Source organism: Barbatula barbatula, assembly GCF_947034865.1.
Source record: "Barbatula barbatula genome assembly, chromosome: 12".
Taxonomy (NCBI): domain Eukaryota; kingdom Metazoa; phylum Chordata; class Actinopteri; order Cypriniformes; family Nemacheilidae; genus Barbatula; species Barbatula barbatula.
The window spans coordinates 6,823,083-6,848,396 of record NC_136775.1 but is presented as its reverse complement, the minus strand read 5'-3'; the positions used below and the strand labels follow the sequence as shown (position 1 = coordinate 6,848,396).

The following is a 25,314-nucleotide window of genomic DNA, read 5'->3' as shown; positions in this document are numbered from 1 at the left end:
AGAGCTGCTTTTCATTTTCATTCTCACATCATTATAATCATTCACAGGGTGTATAAATGATGCTGGCAAACAGTGTTTTTCACACCTCTCTGCTGGGCAATCCTGATAGGATGCCAGTTTTGCTTGATTTCTAGCTGGTTTTATGGAGATGATCTAAAATACCAGGTTGGTGGGTCTGAGGCTGATGTTTCTGCCAAATAAGTGCTGCGTGTCATGAAACAACTTGGACCATAATCGACCCAACTCATTAAATCCTTACTTTACCTTTAGACAGTTACTGTAAACTGCATCTTCTGACTTAAAATAGTCTAAGCTGCGGTGTAGCGAGTGAAATTTTCCGTTCCAGACCTCATCTGTCTGCCAGCAGGATTATGAAATGTTAATGAAGAAAGTCACCCGGGCTTTCTCAGGCCATCACTATTTCGTATCTGTTGACCGAACAGAAGGTTTAGAACTGAAGAAATGAAGGTTCCCAATGGAGAGTTGTTTAAGCCACTCATAATGCTGTACAAAGATTTTTTGAGCATTTATTGAAAGTGTTCAGGTTCTAGGTGGATTTTGCAACAAGTTGCTAATGTTCAACTTGATTGTACAAACTCATATGTTTTGTTAGTTGTTGTAACTAATGACAGTTCATTTGATGGACGGACAGTGTACACGGAGGAGCTCATAACATGTTATTGTATAATGGTGTTATCATAATCATCATCATATGTGTGTTCCATGTGTCTTTGCAAGTCATGACACCATAATAACATGCTTTCATGTTTATAAACTCCCTTTTACAGCCACGCATTTTCTAATTTTATACCCAAGCAGAATAAAAAATGAATTGCTTGGATGATTTTTTTATTAACAATAAAATTATGATTACAATTATTCGCAGAAGTGTAGATTTAGCTCCTGTTACATTTTTTTTTATATTTGTTGATAAAGCGTGACTTCACGCTCTTTAATGTCACTAATGGAGGAACCGTTTGTGAAGCTGCGTCTATCTAGAAAGGTCAATAATTGAAGGGTCTAGTCTTCAGTTTAAAGTCCGAAAGCTTTTAGTGAATCATTTTTAGTTATGTGCTTAAAAGTTATATTGGTGTTAAATGCATTCTTTCAAGAATGACTGACTGCATTAGAACAGATGTGGCTTTTCAACATGCTCAAGGTTTATACCAGACCAAGAAAAAGCCTTATAATACATGACAGGTTAAAAATGGTCAGAATTGTGGCAACGCAACTGCATTATGTGACGCAAAAGGATTATTCATAACATAACTCTGTTGGCTATAGGGGAGATTATTCATGAACTGGCGGTTTGGTTTACACTCTTACTCTTTCTTTTTCCTGTAGCCCATAAGAAATCTCAGTGGCTGGAGAAAGAGGAGCGGGCACGGCAGGTGCGAGAACAGCAGCTGGAAGAGAGGAGGAGGAAACTGGAGGAACAGCGACTAAAGGCTGAGAAACGCCGGGCAGAGCTGGAAGAGAGACAGAGACTGAAACTGGAGAAAAATAAGGTGAGCAAGAACCTTGATCATTAAAGTGCATTCATTGTTCCGTCTCAATACACAAAAGAGTTTACTTTAACTCACTGCTCCAGGTCTACATGTTCTCCCGTCATCTTCGGTCTGAAAATGAGCGGCGCCTGGTTGTTCCATCACAGCGAGGCACCAGATCGCATGCAAAAAACTACTCATTCAGTTGCCCTGTGGTGGAATGAACTGCCAGCCTCCACCCGAACTCTTGTTGTTCATTCTCTCCTTTGCTTGCCCCAGCTTTACTCCCCCTAGTTAGTACCATGGCCTTGTCAACTAACGGTACTGTTTAGCGTGTTGACAAAATGTTTTTTTACTCTTCTACTTGTAAGTCGACTTTGGATAAAAGCTTCTGCCAAACGAATAAACGTAATGTAAATGTCAAATAAATCAAACTAAATCTAATTCTCCTGCAATAAATGCTAAACATTATAAAGTAAATCATGTCAAAGAACAAACAGAAAGAATAAACTTATCCAAAATATTACCATCAGTGAATAAAAACACAGCATTCTAAACATCTGACTGGATTCTAAACCGGTGAAGTAATGTGAGATATTTACTTTTGGACAGAAAACACACAGTACCGGGGCTCATAGAATAAGGCTCCATTTAGACTTCTTTTTAGAAAGATCAATGCTGTCTGCCTTTCATCGCACAATATGAGTGTTTTCTTCAAAGAATGCCTTCCATTCTGTTCCTCACAACATTTTTTACTGGCCTCATGTGTTTGATGTTTGGGTTTGTTTGTGTAGGAGCGTTATGAGGCTGCTATCCAAAGGTCCACTAAAAAGACATGGGCAGAGATTCGTCAACAAAGATGGTCGTGGGCCGGAGGCCTGAGCGGCAACTCCAGCCAAAGTCAGAGTGAGTTATACTGCTGGTATATACATAAACACACGCGCCAAGTGTTCCTATGGGTATAGATTTGTTTTTTTGTATGTATCACCAGTGTTAATACGCTTTGTTGGTTTTAAATGAGCTGGGAAACTTTTTTTTGATAACTGGCTTAGGTAAAAACAAAAAAAGAGAAAGAAAAAAAACTGCGTTCATTGTACTTGGTAGCCTCTCCATATTTTATTATTTTCACTTTAAGATTTATTCAAAGAGATTGTAATAAGCTTCTTGAAACATGTTAGCATATAACCAGAGGAGATAATGACTTGCTATGCTGCGCGGTTTTGGTCCTCTACCCTCAAGACACAAGACTTCAATTTATAGTCATCTCAAAGCTGTTTCTCCAAGGATTTAACGAAAATGATTTATGCTTTTTTTGTTCCGTTACGTGAATTGCGCGCTGTCATTGCAGTCTTTCAGAAATGGAGGTGGTGACCTCATTATAAAGTTTGTAGAAGACACTTTTTTTTTGAGTTTTTGTTGAATGATAGTGATACACCATTTTGGTTACCAGCTGGATGTTGTCAGGTCTTTAGAACATTGCCCTGCTAAAATCCCAGGTTGCATGTTCCAAAGTGAAGCTTTCAGCCTAAAGTTGACTTTCCAGCAGGATATCTTTACCTATTTAAACTTTTCCTTTGTCTAAAGGACTATTTTGGGCTCAGTTGCTACCTGTCGTGTCATCCGAATCCCCTCAGCATTGTTTGTATGTGCGGTGTTTTCTGGATTTTGCAGGCAGATGCTCAATATCAGCGGTCAACCTGCCCAAACACGTGGATACAGTAATAAACAAGAGACTCTCCAAATCCTCCGCAGCTCTCTGGAACTCCCCTAGCAGAAGTAAGGACACGCCTCTGGATAAAGCTCCTCCCACGTCTCCCACGTCTCCACCGGCTTGCACTTATGAGTTTCCATTTTAACCCCCCTTTTGATTTTAACTTTGAGATTGATCAGTTTGTTCCTCGTGTTTGCAGAATCATTCCCTCCCTCCAAACTCGTCTCCATGTCACTTTGATCCTTCAGTTTGATTGATGACGATTACTTCCGTTTTGAGTAGCGCTGAAATTAATGTTTAAGTGTGCGAACCCTATCATCTTTCACCGTCGATTCGTCGTCTTCCACAATGGTGTTTTTTTCAGTTTGTTCTTTTTTGGTGGTGGTTGTCTTTCTATCATTTTCTCATGTCCTGACGTGGCCTATGTGCAAGAATGCGTCTCCATACCTTCACTATATTATGCATGATGGTGCAATGACTCTCAAAATGTAGTGTTGTTTTAGTTACTTTAAATGTGGGAATTTCATTGCATTCGATATTTTATTGCACAATTGCATATTTGTGGGAATTTCATTGCACTTGATATTTAATTTGCAAACAATTTGCGCGACCAGAACTAAGTGAGGTTTTCTTTGTCTTTACAATGTTTGTCAACAGCTCTCCGGTTCCTTTTTAATGGAGTTGTGACAATTTCTCCTTCACATGTGTATATTGACAGCTCACACAAAAGCGTCATTTAAAAGTGAATTGAGGTGAACATAAGCTGGTACAAAAATGGATTCAGAAAGTGACTGATGATCCTTTTATGCAGTGTATTGAGGCCATAAAAACTCAGTGGCAAGTAGGGAACACTATATTTATGAGTGTTGCCTTAAACCGTAGATAAGAGGGAAGCAGGTATCAGAGATGCTGCTCAGCGTTGTGGCCAATAATGGAGTTTTGTGAGAATTTACTGCATAAATTTTGGACTGAGTCCAAGAATGAATATTCTGTCATCATTTACTCACCCACAAGTTGTTCTTAATCTGTATATATTTATTTGTTATGGAAGAAGAATTGACGACCATAGTAGGAAAAACTGCTTTATAAATGTCTTTGTTCTGTTGAACACAAAAGAAGATATTTTGAAGAATGTAGGAAAGCAAACAGTTCTGGGACATTTTTGACTAACACTGTAATTTTCCCTACTGTGGTAATCAATGGTGGCCAGGAACTGTTTGGTTACAAGCATTCTTCCAGATATATTTGCGTTCATCAGAAAAAATACATTTATACAGATTTGGAACAACTCGAGGGGTAGTAAAGGATGACAGAATTTTTATTTTTGGGTGAACTGTCGCTTTAAGATGAATATCCAGCTGCTATCTCTCTTCGCTTGCTCTCAATCTTTTGCTATTTCTTTTTTCTCTTGTGCTCCCTTTCTCATTTCTCTCTCCCTTGTTTCCGCTCTCATAATTTTTCTCTCTCTCCTGCTTTCTCACTCACTCACTCCCTCTCTCTTAGTTTTATTTTCTTTCGCTCTTGTTTGCTCCCACAGCCTTATATTTTCCTATATCTCTCTCTTCTTTATTTCTCTTATCTCTTAGACAACATACGTTTAGAATGAGCTTGGTCTTAAACAACTAGAGACAATGTTGTTGGAAAAAAGACAAACACCTTTCCGATAAAGTTCACAATGACAGACGAACCCCTGAAATTTGGAAAGGTTACATTCCAAGTACTGCAATGTTTACGATGGGTTTTGAATTTAGTTTCGGCTACAAGTCACATCTTACGGGTGAGTGATTGTTACTTATCTTGTGGTATGAATGCTAATATTTCGGTCTTCTTGCAGCTCGTAGTATGCAATTGAGTCCATGGGAGAGCAGCATCGTGGACAGACTCATGACGCCCACTCTCGCCTTTCTGGCCCGCAGTCGAAGCGCTGCCAGCGTGCTGAGCAACACCCGAGACTCCAGTGAGTCTATACTGTCATACTAGTCTTTATCTCTGTGTTTAGCCTCAAATAAAAGTGCTGAAGCTGCTGATTTGATTGATAAATGTGCTCCTCGATTGAATTTTGTAGATTCTCCATTGTGCCCACGCTCAGCGTCTGCCAGCCCTCTTACAATGTGTGCTCATCGACCACATCGCTGCTCTGAACGCTGGACGGTGACCACCAGCACGCCCAACATCGCCCAGCGCAGACGCGAATCCACACCTGTGAGTTATTAAAAGTGTTTTCACACTCCAACACATCCAATCTATCCCATTTTTCTATGATATGACAGAAGGTGTGCATGGCCTGCTGAGAATACTGTTAAATACAGTATGCTAATGCCGACATGGATGCTTTGGTCCCTTACAAAGACCTCAATTGGAAGTCTACCCAGTTCTGTTTTCCCTTACCAACCAATTGTGTACGAAACTTACCATTCCTGCATTTAATTATTTATTTGGTATTCATTAAAAAAATTGTCAGCATTTAAAGTCCTATCGAAAGCCTTACATATGAAAGTCTTACACAGAAAGCTATAATATATGAGAATGTGCTCTTTTGTTTATTTATTTTCTGTCCCCTTGTTTTTCAAAAGATGAGGAAAGATAAGAAGGACAAGGACAGAGAAAATGAAAAAGAGAAAAGTTCTCTCACCAAAAAGAAGGTGCTGAAGAAAAGACAGTCCATGCCAGCTATGAAAACCAGAACAGAATCCAGGTAAAATTTGAGTTTTAGCACTTTTGTAATGCAATGTTAATGCTTAATTCTAAAAGGCTTGTTCAATTAATACCTGCAAAGCTAATTCTGTTCAGTTCATTGAGTTGTTTTTATGTTTCTAGCCCGAGTCCCTTGTCCAAGCTGCGAGCTTCGTCTCCTATCACACCCAAAGGTCGGGCGTCGTCCCCCAGCCCTGCGGTATCTCCCAAGCCGCCTTCGGCCCGACCGAGCCCCAGCACCCCTAAAGCCAGACCCAAGAGGGCCGGAACCCCCGCCCGCGTGGAGAATCGTACTGCCTCGCCTGTTGCCGTAGAAAAGGTCAAGGAGACTCGTAGCCCAGCTACACCCGAAGAGACGAAGAGTGAGTGTCTCTTTGCCACTTTGATGTTGTCTTGCTTGTTTTTCTTACTTTGTGTAGTTTTGTTCATGAGGATGAGTGCAGGATTGTCCTGTTTTCCTCATGTTTATCTGTGTCATCTCCAGCCTCGTCTCCCGCCCCCTCCATTGTTGTGTCATCAGTTCCAGACATGCCTCAAAGTGCACCAGTCACGTCAGTGTCCGCGCCCTCTGCCCCTGAGGAAACTCCCCTTGTCCCCGTCCTCCCACAGGTGGCATCACCAGCCCCCTCTCCTGTCAAGCCCATGGCTGGCACCAACAACCCAGAGGAGGCCACTCGGATCCTGGCCGAGAAGAGACGACAGGCCCGTGAGCAGAGAGAACGTGAAGATCAAGAACGGAGAGAACAGCAGGAGAGAGAGAGGTTTGAAACATGCACAGTAACAAAATATGAAATGTTTGGACTAGAAATTTCTTTCTGCAGGAAATACTTATTTTGAAGAATGTTGGTAACCAAACAAAATAGACCCCATTGTATAGACAATAACACAGAGATATTTCTTAAAATATCTTCCTTTGGTTTTGAATGACATGTGTACAAACGATGACAGAATTTCCTTTTAATGTCAACATTTTCTTGACCCCTCATATCCCTAGTGTCAAAGCCCAAATTAAGTTGAGTTACAACACCGGTGCTTGTATTCTTTTAGGGTACGTTCATATTTGTAGTTTGGTTCTTTTGGTCCAAACCAAATAAGAAAAAAATGTAGTCCTAGTTCGCTTGGCGTTCAGACTGGCATTTTAACAGCGACCCTAAAGATATTGAACCTAACAGCTTACGTGTAAAGTCCCAAAGTGATTGGACAGCTTTTATGATTTTTAGTTTAAAACGGAACTTACCTGACGTCCAAAACAAATCTTTGTCCTGGGTTATACTTGCTCAGTGTGTGCCTGTGCATATGAAGGGATTTTTAGCAAGCCAGTAACTCGCGAAAACCTCATGAAGAGTTTAAAGCAGTCAAAACAGCGCCAGGAAGTCCTCAGTTACACGCTCAAGCAGAGATCCGTTAAACACTCCTATTAAATAATCACTTGATTTTCGTGTCGTATATTGTTATCATTTCCTGGTTTTGGTTCGTTCGATGCCTTTGGTCCGTGTTGCGTTCATATTTCAAGCGCCAAAATTTGTTTGAAAGTGGTCCGAGACCCATCTATTCAGTGGTTTTCTGATTGTTTGGTGCGCACCAGGGTTCGGATGGCAGCGTTCACACATACACAAATAAACCGTAAAAAGTCAATTTTTATCTAACCAAACATGCCGTGTAAACATACCCTTAAACATGTATTCTTTTATACGACTGTGTGATGTATAAGCTGCAGAAATCTCTGTGTGTCATGGAGCAGTTGACATCTGGACTTTGGTGACAGTTTGAGTTTAGGGCAGCGTAATGAAAGTTCCACATTGTTTATACTTAAGTGCCGACCACCACTATGGAAGTGGATATTCTGGTCACGGCTAAAGAGATTTACAGATTCATGCTTCTCAGCCATTGCAGGTTTCACATGCGTCACTTCAAAATGCTTGAGTTTGAAATGCTTTTTCAAGTTAAAGATAAAATGATCAATCTTGCAAGACAACACCGAAGTCCACTTTCCTTCTGCTTCCATGGTCTTATTTGTCTATATTAATGTGTGTGTGGCACAGGATCCAGCGTGAGGAGAGGTTAGTGCAGGAGGCAGAGGAGAGGAGACACAGGGAGGAGGAGGCGCAGCTCATGGCGAAGCAGGAGAGGTTGAGGGAAGAGTCGGAGCGCCTGCGTGAGGAGAAGGAAGCCCAGGAAAGAGCCAGACTCGAAGAGGAAGAGAACGAACGCCTTCAGAAACAGGTAAAAACATTATTTTTTACAACTGAAATGTAAATGTAAGATTAATGTGACGTAAGAGTCAGTCTATAACTATAAACTGTAGAGCCAGAGTGATTGACAGCAAAGATATTAATATTAACAAGCTGCGTCACTTGCATTTGAAATGAATGGGGAGGAATGCAATGCTAAATATGGCCCTAGCGAAGGTTTGCGCATAGTATCTAAAGCCACGTGAAAAGAATTATGTGCAATTTTATCATAGGAAACAAACATAATGGTACAGTTTACTGCTACTTTTTTAGGCTTTACCACCACTTTGTGTTCAAAAGTATAATTTTAGTATTAGATACAGTGCATCCGGAAGTATTCACAGCGCTTCACTTTTTCCACATTTTGTCATGTTACAGCCTTATTCCAAAATGGATTAAATTCATTATTTTCCTCTATTCTACAAACAATACCCCATAATGACAATGTGAAAGAATTTTGGTTTAAATCTTTGCAAATGTATTAAAATTAAAAAACGAGAAAAATCACATGTACATGAGATTCACAGCCTTTGCTATGACACTCAAATTTGAGCTCCGATGCATCCTGTTTCCACTGATCTTCCTTGAGATGTTTCTACAACTTGATTGGAGTTAACAGTGCATGTCAGAGCACAAACCAAGCCATGAAGTCTAAGGAATTGTCTGTAGACCTCCAAGACAGGATTGTATGGAGGCACAGATCTGGGGAAGGGTACAGAAATAGTTCTGCAGCAGTGAAGGTCCCAATGAGCACAGTTCCCTTCATCATCTGTAAATGGAAGAAGTTTGGAACCATCAGGACTCTTCCTAGAGCTGGCTGCCTGGCCAAACTGAGCCATCGGGGGAGAAGGGCCTTAGTCAGGGATGTGACCAAGAACCCGATGGTCACTCTGACAGAGCTCCAGCATGTCTCTGTGGAGAGAGGAGAACCTTCCAGAAGAACAACCATCTCTGCAGCACTCCACCAATCAGGCCTGTATGGCAGAGTGGCCAGACGGAAGTCACTCTTCAGTAAAATGCACATGACAGCCTGCCTGGAGTTTGCCAAAATGCCCCTGAAGGACTTGCAGGCCATGAGAACCTAAATTTCTTTGGTCTGATGAAACAAAGATTGAAATCTTTGGCATGAATGGCAAGCGGGCACTGCTCATCATCTGGCCAATACCATCCATGTTTTTCAGCGGCAGGAACTGGGAGACTAGTCAGGATCAAGGGAAAGATGAATGCAGCGACGTACATAGACATCCTCGATGAAAACCTGAAGCGCTGTGAATACTTTCCGGATGCACTGTAGTATTTGATAACCAGCGAGGTTAAGTGTTGAAGATTCCCACGATGGGTGGTTCTATTAGTTTACCTCCTTGAGTGACATTTTTACATTTACCAGCATTGAAAGAAGAGCACCTTGTGTTAAAGGGGATACTTTACCTAAAAAATAAATTGGCATCTCGGTATTGACAACCGCAGTACCTGTTCAGTTACAATGTATGTAAAAAAAGGTTTGAAACAACATATGCATTACTAAATCACAGCCACAGTTTCAGTTTTGGGTGAACTATCCCTTTTAACATAATCTAAATGAATTATTAAATGATTAGGATTGTTGATTCTACCTAGCAGGTGTCAACTGTGAAGAAAGCAGATTTATTTTTATTCTAGATATTCCGTGTCAATCTGATTTTGTGATCTTGATGTTTCTGTAGAAGGAGGAGGCTGAAGCAAAGGCCTGTGAGGAGGCAGAGCGACAGCGTCTGGAGAGAGAGAAACACTTCCAGAAGGAAGAGCAAGAGAGACTGGAGAGAAAGAAGGTAAGATAGATCCTCGGTTAAGTTCATAATCTTTATATAATGACTAAATGCACACCTTCTGAATCACATTCTGAACTTATTTGCTAAGTTTCTAAGTTGCTTAACAGGAAGAACTGTTAGAGTCATTTAAGTTATATCATTGAACAGTTGCTTTTATACACCCAGAGCTGTGGAGGCAGAGATGTTGTGAAGAGAAAAAGCTGTTTAGATTCATGAAACTGTCATACTGTATCTCTTGCGACACTTTGACTTTCACACTTCTTTCTCCTCCTGTGATCCTGTGTACCGAAGGGTGATAGCCTGAAAGTGTCATTCATTCTTTAGAACAGCACGTCCCTCTGCCCCATGTTGATCTTCTTTATGACTTCAGGACCACATTAGAGCCTCATCCCCGGGTGTGATTTCTTTGGGAGACACTATGTCCTATTTAGCCCAGAGCATTGCTTTTCAATTCTGTACATTGCGTAGTATCGTTCAGATATCTTAAAGCCACCATGTTACGTTTATAATACCAAAACGGAAGAATCTTCAGTGTGAGGTCTTACTGTTGCAACAGCACATTTCTATCTGTTATGCATTAGAAGAAATGCTTTTGTCCTGATATTTGGCTTTCTGTGCATTGTCACTAGCGTCTGGAGGAGATTATGAAAAGAACACGCAAAACAGATGCAGGGGACAAGGTACAGAACTCAAACCGCCTCACTGCAGCAGTAACACACTTCCAGTTTCCCTTTGCGGTTCAAGAGCTCAGAGTCTAACTTTGACATTTTCTTTCCCCTCCTTTATGCAGAAAGATGCAAAATCTCCATCTCAAGTCAACGGGAAAGATTCCATAACGGATTCACAGATAAATAAAGGTATTGAGCAACAAGTTAGAGTTGACCAAAAAGATCTACTGGAATATTTGAAGAGTTTGGTTACAAAATGAGATAACTCATCATGTTTGGCTGGAGTACTCTAAAAAGATCGGTTCTGATTTTAAAAGTCTTGTAAACTAGACATCATACACTAGTTTAAAAAAATCTGTTCAGATTTTAAAAGTCTTGTAGACATCATACACTACAAGACTTTTTGAAAGTTTCAGATAGAAACACACTAAATGATCAAATCTGCAGACCATTCCAAATTTTTATATATACAGCATTTATAGCGGTAATTGTAGCCAATCGAGACTAGTGTCTGTTGAATTTCAACAAAATCAAGTATATAAATAAGACACAGGAAACATAAGTAGTGTCTTCATAAGTACATATATAAATAGTATGGTTATATTGCTTAAAAGTGAATATTAAATGCAGAATTTGAGTTGTGAAAAACTGCAGAGCATCTTAACTCTTATTTTGACCAGTTTCTCCAGTTTTAAATTTTGCAAATAAATGCAAAAAGAAACACTATTTTATTTGAAATTTGGGGAAAAATGTGTTAGTAGTTGATCAAAAATGATCATTTAATATATAAACTCTATCAAAAAAGTTTTTTATAATTGGAACTGATACATATACATATACAAATAGAGCTCATAGTTTAAAATAAATTCACTCTACTAAAGGTCACGTAGAATGAACACTTTAAGGAAATTAGCATTATGCATTAACTTCTGTCATTAAATACCTACACGCTCTCAAAGTCTTTACTCTCAACCAACCTCAATTCTACAATCACAAATCTGGCAACATAAAATATGATCTATACAAATATATGGCAACATTGAAGAACATAAATAACATTTGTTCTCTGTCTAGTAGCTTCCGCGGACTACCAGCCAAGCGCAGCCTTAAAACAAGATGGCCAACATCAAAGTACAATAAAGGAAAGGTAAGTCCTGTTTCCGTAAGTCAAGAAATGCTGATTTATGTCATTTTAGCCAAACCTAAAATTAAAAGAGATGATACACAGATAGATTTAAGTTCAATGTAAATTAAAGTATAATCTATAATATATAATCTTCGTATAAAGATGAACACTTTGAATGTGTTTTATCAACATTTTGGATTACAGTACGCTAAAGAGTTAGCTTTACCACTTACACACACTAAGATCAACAAGACTTTTGGATTTACTCCACTGGATTTTAAACTGGACAAAGCATTATTTTGTCCGGCTGCCTCTAATGGTTACTATTTACACAGACTTAAACCATCTATGTTAATGCATGAATTCTGTTTTCTGTCTTTTAGTCTGTCAGTTCTAGTTGTAAATGGTGTACAGCCTATCAAACACGAGAATGGTTTGTCAGCCAAAGGGGATACGTCTCACATTGAAGACATCCTCCAGATGGCCAATCACAGCAATGGGCGGGAGAAGTCAGAAACTGAAATAACCGATGAGCCAATCATGGCTTTTGACAGCGGAGAATCGTTCCTTAAGAAAACGGGTCCAATTAAACCTCAGCATGTGGCAGGTAATATCTCAACTGCAGTTGTCAGACAATGTGTTTCTTTGACACTACATGTATTTCCAGGAAAAATCTCATTTATGACCTTGTCATGCTGTACAGCTTCAAGAAGCATGTTTTCTCATGTCATGAAACATTATTTTTTCACGTTGAAATATACAGTCTGGAAAATTTGCACTGTGTGGCACCACAGATTAACACGTACCGTTACTTTTGGCGCTTGAGAGACATTGGTGTTGTATTTCCAACGTTCATTGGTGCCTTGAAGTTAAGTGTTGTCTCAGGTATGGGCATCAGAGTAGGCGTGAGTTTAATTCCTAGAAGAGGCTGCAGGGCGACAGACCGGGTAACGGGCGAAGAGCCTGGCAGGTTTTGGCACTGAGCTAGATTCCACAAATGGTGTCGAGGACACCTGATCCAGCCCGCTGGCACCCAAGGTTGGAAAAGGGCTGGCTTAGCTCCCCGTTCACCCCCTTCCTTTGGCCTGGTCAGCATTACTTGTGCCTGCTTTCCTCAGCACAAACGCGCACCTGCCAGCCTGCAGACAGCCCTTCAGCTGTAAATTATCTGCAAAGAAAACACAAGAAGGTCAGGGCATGCCAGCTCTCGTAAACCGAGGTGTACATTTTTATTCGGAGGTGATATCCATCATCTTTGGTATCAGGAGCTTGATCTTGTGTTGTGTTAAGTATAGAATAAGCATTGACAGTTTCTTGTGATTCTGCAGAAAATACGCTTATGTCCTTGGCACAAAATGAAGTCTTCTGTAGTTTTCCTACAGCTTAGAGGCCATACCAGGCTAAAGTGGTTAAGAACGCAAATCTAGTTACTAGCCCTAACCCGTTACACTTCACACGTTAACTGCATTAAACACATATCCATTTCTAGCTCCCTCATTCTTGTCTTGTGTCTTCCAGAGGTCCTCTGAGGTCATGAGCCATTGGACGAAGACTCACATCTGCATGTTTCTCAACACTATCCATCTGAGAAACCCGATGGAAAAAGCACCGCATGAGCACACCCGCGAGCCAAACCTGAAAACTGACTTCTGTTTAGATTGCACAAAGCAACCTCGCTATCAAAGCCTTACGGCGTACGCTGGAAAATTACAAGCTACACAACAATCAAGCTAAGCTAAACAAGTTCCACCAACATGCAGTGGAATCACCAGTCAATAGGACTGCACGTGCGGCGTGACCTCACACTACGTGGCAGACCAGTTCTTCTTTCTGATCACCACACTGCAACATATTTTAAAAGGTCTGTGGTGATAATTCTTGTCATAATTCATGCTTTTATGAGTTCGACACAGACGTACTTTGGATGTTTAGTTTTCTATTGTTTAGTTATTTAACGTGAAGACGCTTGTAACTACTGGCTACAGTTGTATGTGAATAGTGTAAATTGATATGAGGGGGGAAAGATCTGTGAATAAAACAGAGTGAATGAGAGAGCTGTGTGTGATGCTTATATGATGTCACGTAGTCAAATAACCTTTTAATGCCGTAACATTCCACTAATTGAACATGCGTACATTTAATTTGTTTACTACTATTTGTTATGAGATGATGCAAACAGACTGTCGAGCAAACGGCAATCTTTAAAGGTATTATGCAAAATGATTTGGCAAATATGCAAACAATAGGTTTTTTCAAATATACAACACTATTACCTGCAAGCTTTTTGTTGTTCTTTGCATTTAAAGCATACATTAGCTAGTTCTGCCAATTATTAATATTGGAAGAGTTCATTTGCACAAACAGATATCTCGTGTTCTTTTACAAATCTTATATTTTTATTGTGTTAGTTGTAGTTTTGTTATTATTAGTTAATCAAAACAACCCAACTGCAGTTTGATTGATATTACAGTTTAACTAGTGTGTTATCTGTTTTTGCAAATGAACTCTTTACTATGCAAGAGGATAAACAAATAATATTTTGTAGCCGTTCTCCTGGAATTTGACTTGGGAAGCTTTACATATTTTTTTGCATCCTTAAATTATTTCCAGAGCTGCGCTTCAGTTTGCAGTCCAAGTATACGACTACGTAACAAATACGTTTGAAAAACATTCATCATAAAACATAATTCTTTTAAGTTGGACATCAATTTTGGTCATGACTGTATATATGATATAGTCTTCACTTACAGTAATGCAGAATTCATTCAAAATATGCTGTAATTATGTGTGATATAAATATTTTGTGCGTGTCAATGGCATATTAATACTGTCTCAGATTAAACATGCTGTACATTTAGTGTTCATTGATTGTTATAAAAGACGATTCATTGTTTTTTATTTTCCTATTTTGTTTACTGATAATGGCCAGCAGAAAATCCTCTATTAATTTTGGTTCACCCAAAAATGAAAATATTGTCATAATTTACTCTTCTATCCTCTTGTCATTTTAAAGCTATATGACTTTCTTTCTTCCGCAGAACCCAAAAGAAGATGTTTTGAAAAGTTTGTAACCGAACAGTGCCGGCACCAATTCACTTCTATTGTATGGAAACAAAACCAATGCAAGTAGATGAGTGCCGGTTCACAACATTCTTCAAAATATCTTCCTTTGTGTTCTGCGGGAGAAAGTTATGACTTTAAAATCAATTTAAGATTTCTCTTGGGCTTTTTTCAATTGCAGTCTAATTATTAATATGATATTTGAATCACATATGTGACATATCAGTAACGTGTAACCCTTTGGGAAAACTAAGCAGATCCAAGATGTCTCGTATCCTCACTGATGCTTTTCCAGAAGGCGATCGGGCCATCAGTTACATGCTTGTACTGGAATCCCTGTCAAGCTTACATCCCTGTGACTTTTGTGCACATGCTACAGTGTTTTTGCCATCTGTATACTATGACATCCAAAACCACAAGATTTATGTCCCCTCCCTCCACCCCCTAAATATGCTGAGCTGATCAGATGGAGCATCTCATCACCAAAATGTTTAATAACACCATGGCTACCTTTCTCGGCAACAAGGTTTTTGTGTTGGCATGAACATCTTATTGGCACTCCGGCAGGGTTTCTCAGTTGCACTTTCCAACCTCGTCCAAAACAATTTCCATCGAATAGTCTATTCATTACTTCTGATTTACCGGTTGTGGTCTGTAACAAAATACTCAGGAATTAGTTATCTGTGTCAACCTCCACGTGGTGACTGAGGTTGAAGTGTATCGATGTCCATTTTCGGGACATCTGTCATATTCATACACAGCAGAGGGCAGCAAATCTGCATCGATGCACCGACTCACGATCAGGTTTCTGTCACCTCAAGACATTTGTGCTGCCTGCCAACATTTATTTTTCTTTGCCGCGACTGTTTCAGAGAAGAATCCGAAGCATGGAATTGGCTATATTTTCCGGCCCAGCATTCCCTGTAACTTTAAATGGACTCACAAATTACTAGTTTGTTTCAGCGTTGTGTTGTTACCGTGGGGATTGCGCCAACTTCGGTTACCACTTGTGTTCTCCTGCGGGGAGAATAAGAGGGCCTATTTTTGGGACAATGTCCGTGGCTGGTGAGTTAAATGGTGGAGGCGAGGCCTCGGTGAGGAATTAATTTGCCAAAGATGAAGAACAATCAAAGTACACAACTGGGAAAGAAGTGATGGAAACAACAAAACACGTTCTTGCTAAGGTCACATCAGTCTGACAGTCTTGGAACGGCTCTGGTACGAGATGATGAAATGCACCATAAAGCTTTTGACACAGCCTATTATCTCTACAGGGCCAATATGAAGATCCTGCTAACATCCAGTGATGATGAGTCCATCTAACCCATGAGATGAATGTTGATCCGAACAGATTCTGCAACTGAAACGTCCAGTTGGTCTTAAAGGGATAGTTCATCCTAAAATTAAATTGGACAAAATTAAATTCTGTCGTCATTTACTCCCTCAGATTGTTTCAAACCTATATACATTTCTTTGTTCTGTTAAATTGTAAGAATGTTAGCAATTTTCAGTTCTGTGACACCCTCCACTACCTTAGAAGGAAAACGCATCGTATATTTTGTAGTTCTGTTGAACACAAAGTGAGATATTTTGAAGAATTTAGGAACACAAACAGTTCTGGGGCACCTTTGACTGCCACAAAATGTAATAGTATAGTTAATGTCACAGAATCGGAAATTGCTGAATTTTTCCAAATATCTTTTGAGTTCATCAGAACAAATATTTAAACGGGTATGAAATGACATGAGGGTGAGCAAATAATAACAGCATTTTCATTTTTGGGTAAACTATCATTTTAAGGACGATTGCCAACTTGAGCGCTATTGACCATTATAAAGTTTGTCTCTATCAGGGATTTCCTTTATTTTATTGCTGTAGATGTTTCATTTGTTTCTAGAGAGTAAAAGTGATCCACTACACCTGTTGTTAAAGTCATTAACCATTTGAATTCTTGCCCCTCAAGCATCTCATAACATTTACTCATGTGACAGATGCTTATCCCTGACCTGCTGCGCATTCCAGGTTATTCAGTATACGATTAATCCAGTGCTTCCCAACCACCGCGTATAGGCTAAATACAACTTTCCATACTAAATATACCAAGGTATTTAAAATGCTCTATTTTCACACGTTCAATTTTGTACTTAATACATCTACTAAAATATTCAGTAGTACACTGTTAACGATTTGCTTGTATTTTTACAGTACGTTACTGGCAGCACGGTTGCCAGTAAGTTACTGTATTTTGATTTACAGTGCTGTACTGTAATAGATTACTACAGTATAAAAAATATTGCTGTATAGATACAACACAGTACTTTACTGTATTTTTACTATATTTTTACTGCAATTTACTGTAATACCTATATTGACAAATTACTCTTTATTTCGTATTGGCAATAATTACAAATATTATTATATATTTTAGCTAGTTTGGATATAAATCTGTAGTTATTAATATTATAAAACTGCTATACTTGACATTATGAATCAAAAGGCAATCCAGGCAAATTTTTTATTGAATCATTTCATTGAAACAAAAAGTATTAAAACATTTAAAACAGTATTGAAGAATGATGTATAACATTAACAACATATAATGACTATGTACAGTAGTCAACATTTAAAGTGGATCAAAAAGGCGAGAACAATACCCATTCTTGTAACTTTTTTGACCCAGTTTAAATGTTGACTACTATATATATTACAACATTTAAGTGAGCAAAAATATTCATACATTACATATCAAAACAAACAATAGCAACAAAGTGACAGAAAACACTGGTCTGTAGTTAAAATGTTCCATTCAAACTGAGTGTCGTGTGTTAGAGTGTTGTGTGTGGCTGTGTGAGAGTGTTGTGTGTGAGAGTGACAGTGTTGTGTGTGGCTGTGTGAGAGTGTTGTGTGTGAGAGTGACAGTGTTGTGTGTGGCTGTGTGAGAGTGTTGTGTGTGAGAGTGACAGTGTTGTGTGTGGCTGTGTGAGAGTGTTGTGTGTGAGAGTGACAGTGTTGTGTGTGGCTGTGTGAGAGTGTTGTGTGTGAGAGTGACAGTGTTGTGTGTGGCTGTGTGAGAGTGTTGTGTGTGAGAGTGACAGTGTTGTGTGTGGCTGTGTGAGAGTGTTGTGTGTGGCTGTGTGAGAGTGACAGTGTTGTGTGCGGGTATGTGAGAGTGTTGTGTGGGGCTGTGTGAGAGTGTTGTGTGTGTATGAGAGTGTTGTGTGTGGCTGTGTGAGAGTGTTGTGTGTGAGAGTGACAGTGTTGTGTGTGGCTGTGTGAGAGTGTTGTGTGTGGCTGTGTGAGAGTGACAGTGTTGTGTGCGGGTATGTGAGAGTGTTGTGTGGGGCTGTGTGAGAGTGTTGTGTGTGTATGAGAGTGTTGTGTGTGGCTGTGTGAGAGTGTTGTGTGTGAGAGTGACAGTGTTGTGTGTGGCTGTGTGAGAGTGTTGTGTGTGAGAGTGACAGTGTTGTGTGTGGCTGTGTGAGAGTGTTGTGTGTGAGAGTGACAGTGTTGTGTGTGGCTGTGTGAGAGTGTTGTGTGTGAGAGTGACAGTGTTGTGTGTGGCTGTGTGAGAGTGACAGTGTTGTGTGCGGGTATGTGAGAGTGTTGTGTGGGGCTGTGTGAGAGTGTTGTGTGTGTATGAGAGTGTTGTGTGTGGCTGTGTGAGAGTGTTGTGTGTGAGAGTGACAGTGTTGTGTGTGGCTGTGTGAGAGTGTTGTGTGTGAGAGTGACAGTGTTGTGTGTGGCTGTGTGAGAGTGTTGTGTGTGAGAGTGACAGTGTTGTGTGTGGCTGTGTGAGAGTGTTGTGTGTGAGAGTGACAGTGTTGTGTGTGGCTGTGTGAGAGTGACAGTGTTGTGTGCGGGTATGTGAGAGTGTTGTGTGGGGCTGTGTGAGAGTGTTGTGTGTGTATGAGAGTGTTGTGTGTGGCTGTGTGAGAGTGTTGTGTGTGAGAGTGACAGTGTTGTGTGTGGCTGTGTGAGAGTGTTGTGTGTGAGAGTGACAGTGTTGTGTGTGGCTGTGTGAGAGTGTTGTGTGTGAGAGTGACAGTGTTGTGTGTGGCTGTGTGAGAGTGTTGTGTGTGAGAGTGACAGTGTTGTGTGTGGCTGTGTGAGAGTGACAGTGTTGTGTGCGGGTATGTGAGAGTGTTGTGTGGGGCTGTGTGAGAGGGTTGTGTGTGTATGAGAGTGTTGTGTGCGGGTGTGTGAGAGTGTTGTGTGGTGCTGTGTGAGAGTGTTGTGTGGGTATTTTTGTCGAGAAACTACATGACTTGCAGTTGTAACTGGACATCCTGGGATGACTTTCTTGGTTTAAAAATGACCAAATCTAGCCAAAATATCAATGGTGAAACTGTAACACAAAAAGCCAAAAATAACAAAATCTGTTAGCCATTGAAATAAGTACAAATTGTGAAGTAAATGGTGAAAGAAAATTCAGTAACACTTTACTATAAGGTTTTATTCCATAACATTTATTAATGGTTTAGATAATATGATCTAACAATGAACAATATATTTTCTTAACATTAATAATATTTGAGAATTCATTATGAATTAACTAATGTGAACAGAGATAAATTGATTGATTTAAAAATGTATTGCCAAATGTTAATTGTATTAACATCCTATGTTAACAAATAGAACCTTATTGTAAGTGTTACTAAAAAGTCAGAAGTAAAACCAGAAACAAATTTGAATAAAAGTTGTATTATAAATACATGGTGAATACTTACAGAAACTCATAAGCCCAGGGTGCAAAAGTGGACCAAACTGTGACGTTAGAGCTGTAAGAAGAAATATATAATGATATGTTACTTGCTGAAATTTAGAAACCATTCTGTTTATTATATACGCTTAAGATAGTCAATCAAAAATGTAGCAAAATGATCATTTAAATGTTTTCCCCTGTATAACTTTAACATTAAGAGTTCAAATATTTGGGATTGCATTTTCTATATCGTTGGTGTAGCGAAAGTCAATGTGTTTTTGGAAATGCATTTAAAGCTGATCGCGCTCCTCTTTCCGTACAGCGTCATTACGTAAAGGCGGAGTCAGCAGCGCTCTTTAGCAAAGTACGAGCATTGATTTGAGGTGTTGGAAGCAATATCGCTACAAATATATTGTCATACAAAACTTTTTGGCCAACTGAATGTAAAACACTCTAAAGAACATCATATCTGCTTCTGCGGATATACCGTAAATACAGAAATAAGCGCCGCAAACACATTTATAAATCTGTTAGTAATGAAATCTGTATGGATCGCACTCATCACAGTTAAATTATGACGTTTCATTTTGTGTGAAGCAGTATGGTAGCTGTGTGGGCTACTTTACAGTGACTTTGTTATTTCGTATGAGATTTATTTAGGAGGAATCTTAGTTGAATTGGTCAAAGATTATTTTATTTGAACACAAACGCGAGTTTATCTATTACCAAATACAAGTCGGTTTACCTAGCTTGCCATTATAAACGAACTTCAACTATTCGACAGAAAATAAACTCACCAAAACCCTCATAAATGGTTGAAATAATCCTATATTCATTAAGTGAGATGTGTAAAACGGGTTTAAGCAGTGGGCTGACTTAGTTTAATTTCTGAGGTAGAAGCAACGTTTGTTGGCGACCATATCTCTCTCATTCCACGTTTAAAACAACACTGTGACAAACTGTTGTGCAAAATACAAAAACAAAATATTTTTTTTGTATGAAACACATAAAATAAACCAAACTAAAAACTTACCAAACTGCCAGAAATCGATTATCCTCCTCCAGCTGCAGCCAGGATGGGCTCTGTGTGATTTGACGTGATGACATTGTGCCGCACTTTCGTTACACGTTACAGCAAAGCTACAGCGAGGTTACAGCTAGACCAAAATTTACTGTAAAAGTTTCCCGCTCAATGAAAATTACCCAGAATGCATTATGAGCTGCAGTATTTTACTGTAATATACAGATGCAGTATTGTACTGTGGATTTTTACAGTAATGTGCTGCTAATCTACAGCGACATCTAACAGTGTACTGTAATGTATACTACTTTCAAATATTCTTTGTTACATCTTGGTGTCTAATGGCACAGGGAGGTAAACTTAGATTTACTTAAACTTATCTTGAAGAGTAGATACATTTTTTGTATGGTAAAGTGCAACATTAGTGCGCGAAAACTTAGCACTAAATACAAGTGTATTTTAGAGCAGTTGTTTCACCTGGGTGTATTGAATTTTACAGCAAAAAGCTTGGTGAACTTAGTTTTTTTTTAATATAATGTGCAAATACTATGCAGTGCAATGGGTTACAAAAATATGTTCCCTTCACCAGAAAGATTTTACCACAATACATTTTGTGATGGCCCACTAAAATAGAGTTGTGTTCTGTAGTAGTATTAAAGTACATTTATATATTTAGTAGGCTATACTTAAATATTAACTATTGAACACTGTACATTTTAGTAAACTGCATTTTTTTATGTGAGAGTGCACATAATTCACAAAAAACCCTAAGAAACTGGTAGTAAATGTTGATTACATAAAGAGACTTTGAATATATTTATGTTTTCCTGTGAAAAAAAACAAATAAGGGCCTTAAACCATTTGCTAGGCAATGTCTTTGGGAGGGCTTATTCCCTTGAAATCAAACCCATTACCCTGGTGTTGTTAGTGCCACTGTCTTACAGGAACATACAGAAACAGAATAAATGGTACTGAAAGACAAACATGTCATCTAGACCACTGCTTTCCATAAAGTGTGAGGGTTATTGAGCGGTCAAGCTGTGTGGTGATAGAACAGCCGTTGCTCTACACAGCAATTGTCTAATCTACACCATCAAAAGGGTTCAAAGAAACTTCTGTCCCCATCTCCTCTCTCTCACTTACTCTCCGCTCTTATCTCCCAGGCAACAAGTCCCCTTCCCACAGCTGTTATCGCACGATGGCATATTGACGTGAGGGTGCAGAATGGCTGCTGCTCAAAATAAGCCCATTGGAAATTGTTATTGGCTTTTGAGTCCATGGGTACTTTCCAGGCAGGCCTGTTTTGCAATTCTCTCGGTGGTAAGGAGCTTTTACTTTCTGGCATTCTTACTACAATTCAAGACATTTTATAAGGTGTTTAGGGAAAAAGATCCTATAGGAGGTCAGAGTCAAGGGGATGGAAAGTTTTGTGGTCGCCAAGCACTGATGTAGATGAATGGACAACATCTGGACAAACTGTGGTCCTGTTGTCTTCATGCTTTTGGGCGTTGGCAAGCTTTGTGATCAGGCATCTTTGATGGCTTTCCCCCTTAGGATCTAAACTGGTTAGATCTTTGTGGTCCATGTTCTTACTCTATTGAGTCATTGTACCTTCTTTGTGATTGGAAGGAATATTGAATGACTCACTGAGTTTTGTTAGCCAATAAACGTAATGTAGTTTGTGGACTATGTCATCTAAATGACAATTTGGTAAGATGTGAAAACGTACTTTTATGAATTTATATTCAAGTATATATTCAAAAATCCATCCGACCAGAATTCTCAATGAAATTAAATGCTGACACCGAAAGAGTTACAACACTGACATTTGCCTTTTGAAGTTTTTATTTTTCCCAATGGAAAACTCGTAGTAATGATGCTAGTGTGGTCTGGGTTGTGGCCATGTTGTTATGAAATGCTGTTAGCCTGTTGCTATGCAGTTACCAAAACTTTTGGGTTGTTATTACAGTAAGGTGGTTACCTATGGACAGATAAAACTTATTTACTTACTGATGAATAAAACCGTTTGTTAATTTTACCATATTTCAATCAAGATGTTGCTGTCGATGTTATCTATATTATATTTTAAATTCCAATAATTTGGAGGACATTAAACCCGAGAGGGTTGAAAGCATTTCACACCCCTGGTGTCTTAAAGCCAGAGATTCTTGGTTTGTTAAAAACCGTTGTGTTTGGCATTGGATTGTTATTACTAGCTGGACTAGATCAACTATAAACAGTCACATCAATCTCTCGCACCACTGCTCAGTTTTTTTTTGGTACACTCAAAAAAAATGGACCCAAGCACTGTGATGGTACCCTTTTAAAAAGTAAACCTTTGCACCTAAAGAGTGTGTATTTGTACATCAACAGTAGTATTAAATAGCCTGGTCCCGATGACAGCTTGGAACAGTTTTTTGACTGACATTTTATTGAAACTACTTCGCTGTGCTACAAATCATTTTATGAAGTCATGTTGGGTACATCAGTAAAATTGTCATTTTTTACATTTTTGGGGGGATCAGTCGGAGCTCTGGTGTGTGTGTGCGAGAGAGATATTGGAAAACAGGCACTTAGAAACTGTAGACAGTTTGTTGAAAGGTCGGGGGTGTCTGTGAGTATCACCTACCAAACTACTCCACAACACACAGCAGTACCTCTGGGTTCCGTTCTAACTGAAAGTCATTAATGCAATTCCACAGTTTCCTTTAATATATTTTTAAATATACTTTCAATGTAACTAACCTTGCAATCTCTTACCATTGTTTCTTGATTTTCAGAAAAAAATGTCGTCTAATCAGTCTGGTGCCTTCAAGCTTTAAAAACTATATTTCCTAACTGTAGCTCTTCTATATCAGGCTGTCATATAAAAATTATTTAGGGTCAGAGAAGGGCAAAGGTAGGGATGTTGATATTTATTGCGTATTTTACAGTCAACTGCAATATCCTCTTCAGTTATAAATGTCATGAAATTGACAAGAAGCAGAACCCAAGTGCAGACAGCTCTCAACATAAGACGTTCTCTTAACATAGGACAAAACGTATCTCAAAATCCCTCGAGGGGGAACACAAGAACTAAATACTTTTCTTTAACTTACTTTACGTTGACTTTAATTGACCTCGACTTCAATTTACATTGACTTTAATTTAATTTACAAAGACTAGACTAGAAGGGTGTGAATTATGAATAAGGAAACGAGGGGACGGGACTAAGACGCAAGACAAACTGTCATTCTACCAAACACAAACACAGGAAAGTGTTGTAGCTGAAGCAGTAGGATAGCCCTAAACGGACAAACTGCTACAGAGCGCATTTTGTAAATACTTTATCTCCTTCGGTAAAGAAGCGGAAAATGTGATGACATCTTTGTCCTGTGTCAGCCACTGTAGTATTTCGAAAGGAAGGAGGGGGTAGAGTGAGCCGTTGGTTGCAATTCACAATTCTCACCGCTAGATGCCGCTTAATTCTCCACATTTCCACTTTAAAGCACTTTACAGCAAATATTCTCACATAATTTTCCTATATGAATGGGATTTTGACTTTATTTTATAATAATAATATATGAGCAAGGTTTTAATAATTGACATCATATTCACAATCTCACAAATAGATATAAAGGATTCATCTGTCATTATAGCTTGCGAAACATCAAAATCATATGTTTTATTTTAGGAGACAGCAGAGGGCAGATGGCTTTATGTTTGTATTTATGGAAATTAGATCTTGATCTCCTCCATGGCCCCTTGGGCTTTGCCGTCCTTCATTACCCATCGGGCTGGCACGGTACAACTTATTAAAAATAAACTTGTTCTAAACACCCACCGTGGTAACAAGGCAGTCAGATGCGTGTCATGTTTCTTTCAAGGGAGGCCAACCACATTAAGCGAGCAGCAAGATGAGAGGGCCTTTAGGTTATAATTTAGTTCCCCAACAATGCTAAATCTACTACTTAACATTTTCAGTGTCCCTGGTTCCCTTTCCTACATCTCTCGTTGCTTTATACATCGCTGCTTCTCACCTCTGGGGGAGCGGGGGGATAAGGTTTAAGATGGTGTTGTTGTGGCTTGGGGGTCCATTTAAGAAAAATGCTTTCATATTTTTGTGGAGCTCGTTTTCTATTGCAGGAGAAAGTCATATGCATGGAATTTTTCTTTTGTTTCTAAGCCAGTCTTACCCAAGAGTCCTCCAAGCTAATAAATAGCTGCTGTTAGCTGGACTGAAATACAGTAAACGGTGATTGTTGATGTGTAGAAAATGCTGTGGGATTTATACTGTTTATTCTTAATTCAACCCAGGAACGAGTCTGTCAGATTTCCAGAAAGATTTGGCCATCTCCGAGGAGGTCTGAAGCATTCAAATAAAGTTATAACCATTGACTCTGGGTGATAGAAAGTATGTTACTGGTTTTAAGAGACGTATTGGTTCATACTGAAGAATTACCCATCCACAAGTTAAGCCTACCACAAACTTTCCTTGCCATAAATAGTCCCCAATGAAAAATACAGTAACATAATTCAAAGGGATAGTTAAGCTAAAATTGAAAATCCTGCCATCATTTACTCACCAGCTTTCTTCAAAATACCTTTTGTGTGACGAGAAGATATGACAAGAGGGTGAGTAAATGATGACAGAATTTTAATTATTGGGGGAATTGTCTCTTTAAGCACAGATTCTGACTAATGCATTCAAGCCTCATACAAAACATTGAATGCCTGCATGACTAATGAGATTAAAAAATAAGGTTGACTACGCATGCAGTTTAACAAAAAAAAGCTTTTAGACTAATTTATTATCAATAAAACTTT

General features: G+C 39.1%; 1 protein-coding gene across 18 annotated transcripts in view; it reads left to right on the top strand.

Moving 5' to 3' along the window:
• The window catches only part of map7d1a (MAP7 domain containing 1a), a 31,596-nt gene extending 17,821 nt beyond the window's left edge, over positions 1-13,775 (top strand). For 5 of the 18 annotated variants that reach the window (XM_079469363.1, XM_079469362.1, XM_079469352.1 and 2 more), the window contains 15 exons: positions 1,345-1,508; positions 2,282-2,393; positions 3,159-3,263; positions 5,033-5,155; positions 5,264-5,400; positions 5,772-5,893; positions 6,016-6,254; positions 6,377-6,653; positions 7,935-8,115; positions 9,827-9,931; positions 10,561-10,611; positions 10,722-10,788; positions 11,677-11,746; positions 12,109-12,332; positions 13,244-13,775. In XM_079469363.1, coding sequence (XP_079325489.1) covers positions 1,345-1,508; positions 2,282-2,393; positions 3,159-3,263; positions 5,033-5,155; positions 5,264-5,400; positions 5,772-5,893; positions 6,016-6,254; positions 6,377-6,653; positions 7,935-8,115; positions 9,827-9,931; positions 10,561-10,611; positions 10,722-10,788; positions 11,677-11,746; positions 12,109-12,332; positions 13,244-13,254 — 1,988 coding nt within the window. In that variant the 3' untranslated portion in view covers positions 13,255-13,775. Of the gene's footprint in view, positions 1-1,344; positions 1,509-2,281; positions 2,394-3,158; positions 3,264-5,032; positions 5,156-5,263; positions 5,401-5,771; positions 5,894-6,015; positions 6,255-6,376; positions 6,654-7,934; positions 8,116-9,826; positions 9,932-10,560; positions 10,612-10,721; positions 10,789-11,673; positions 11,747-12,108; positions 12,333-13,243 lie in introns of all 18 variants that reach the window. The other 13 variants (XM_079469355.1, XM_079469365.1, XM_079469358.1 and 10 more) reach the window with 3 other exon arrangements.
• Positions 13,776-25,314: the final 11,539 nt, after the last annotated feature.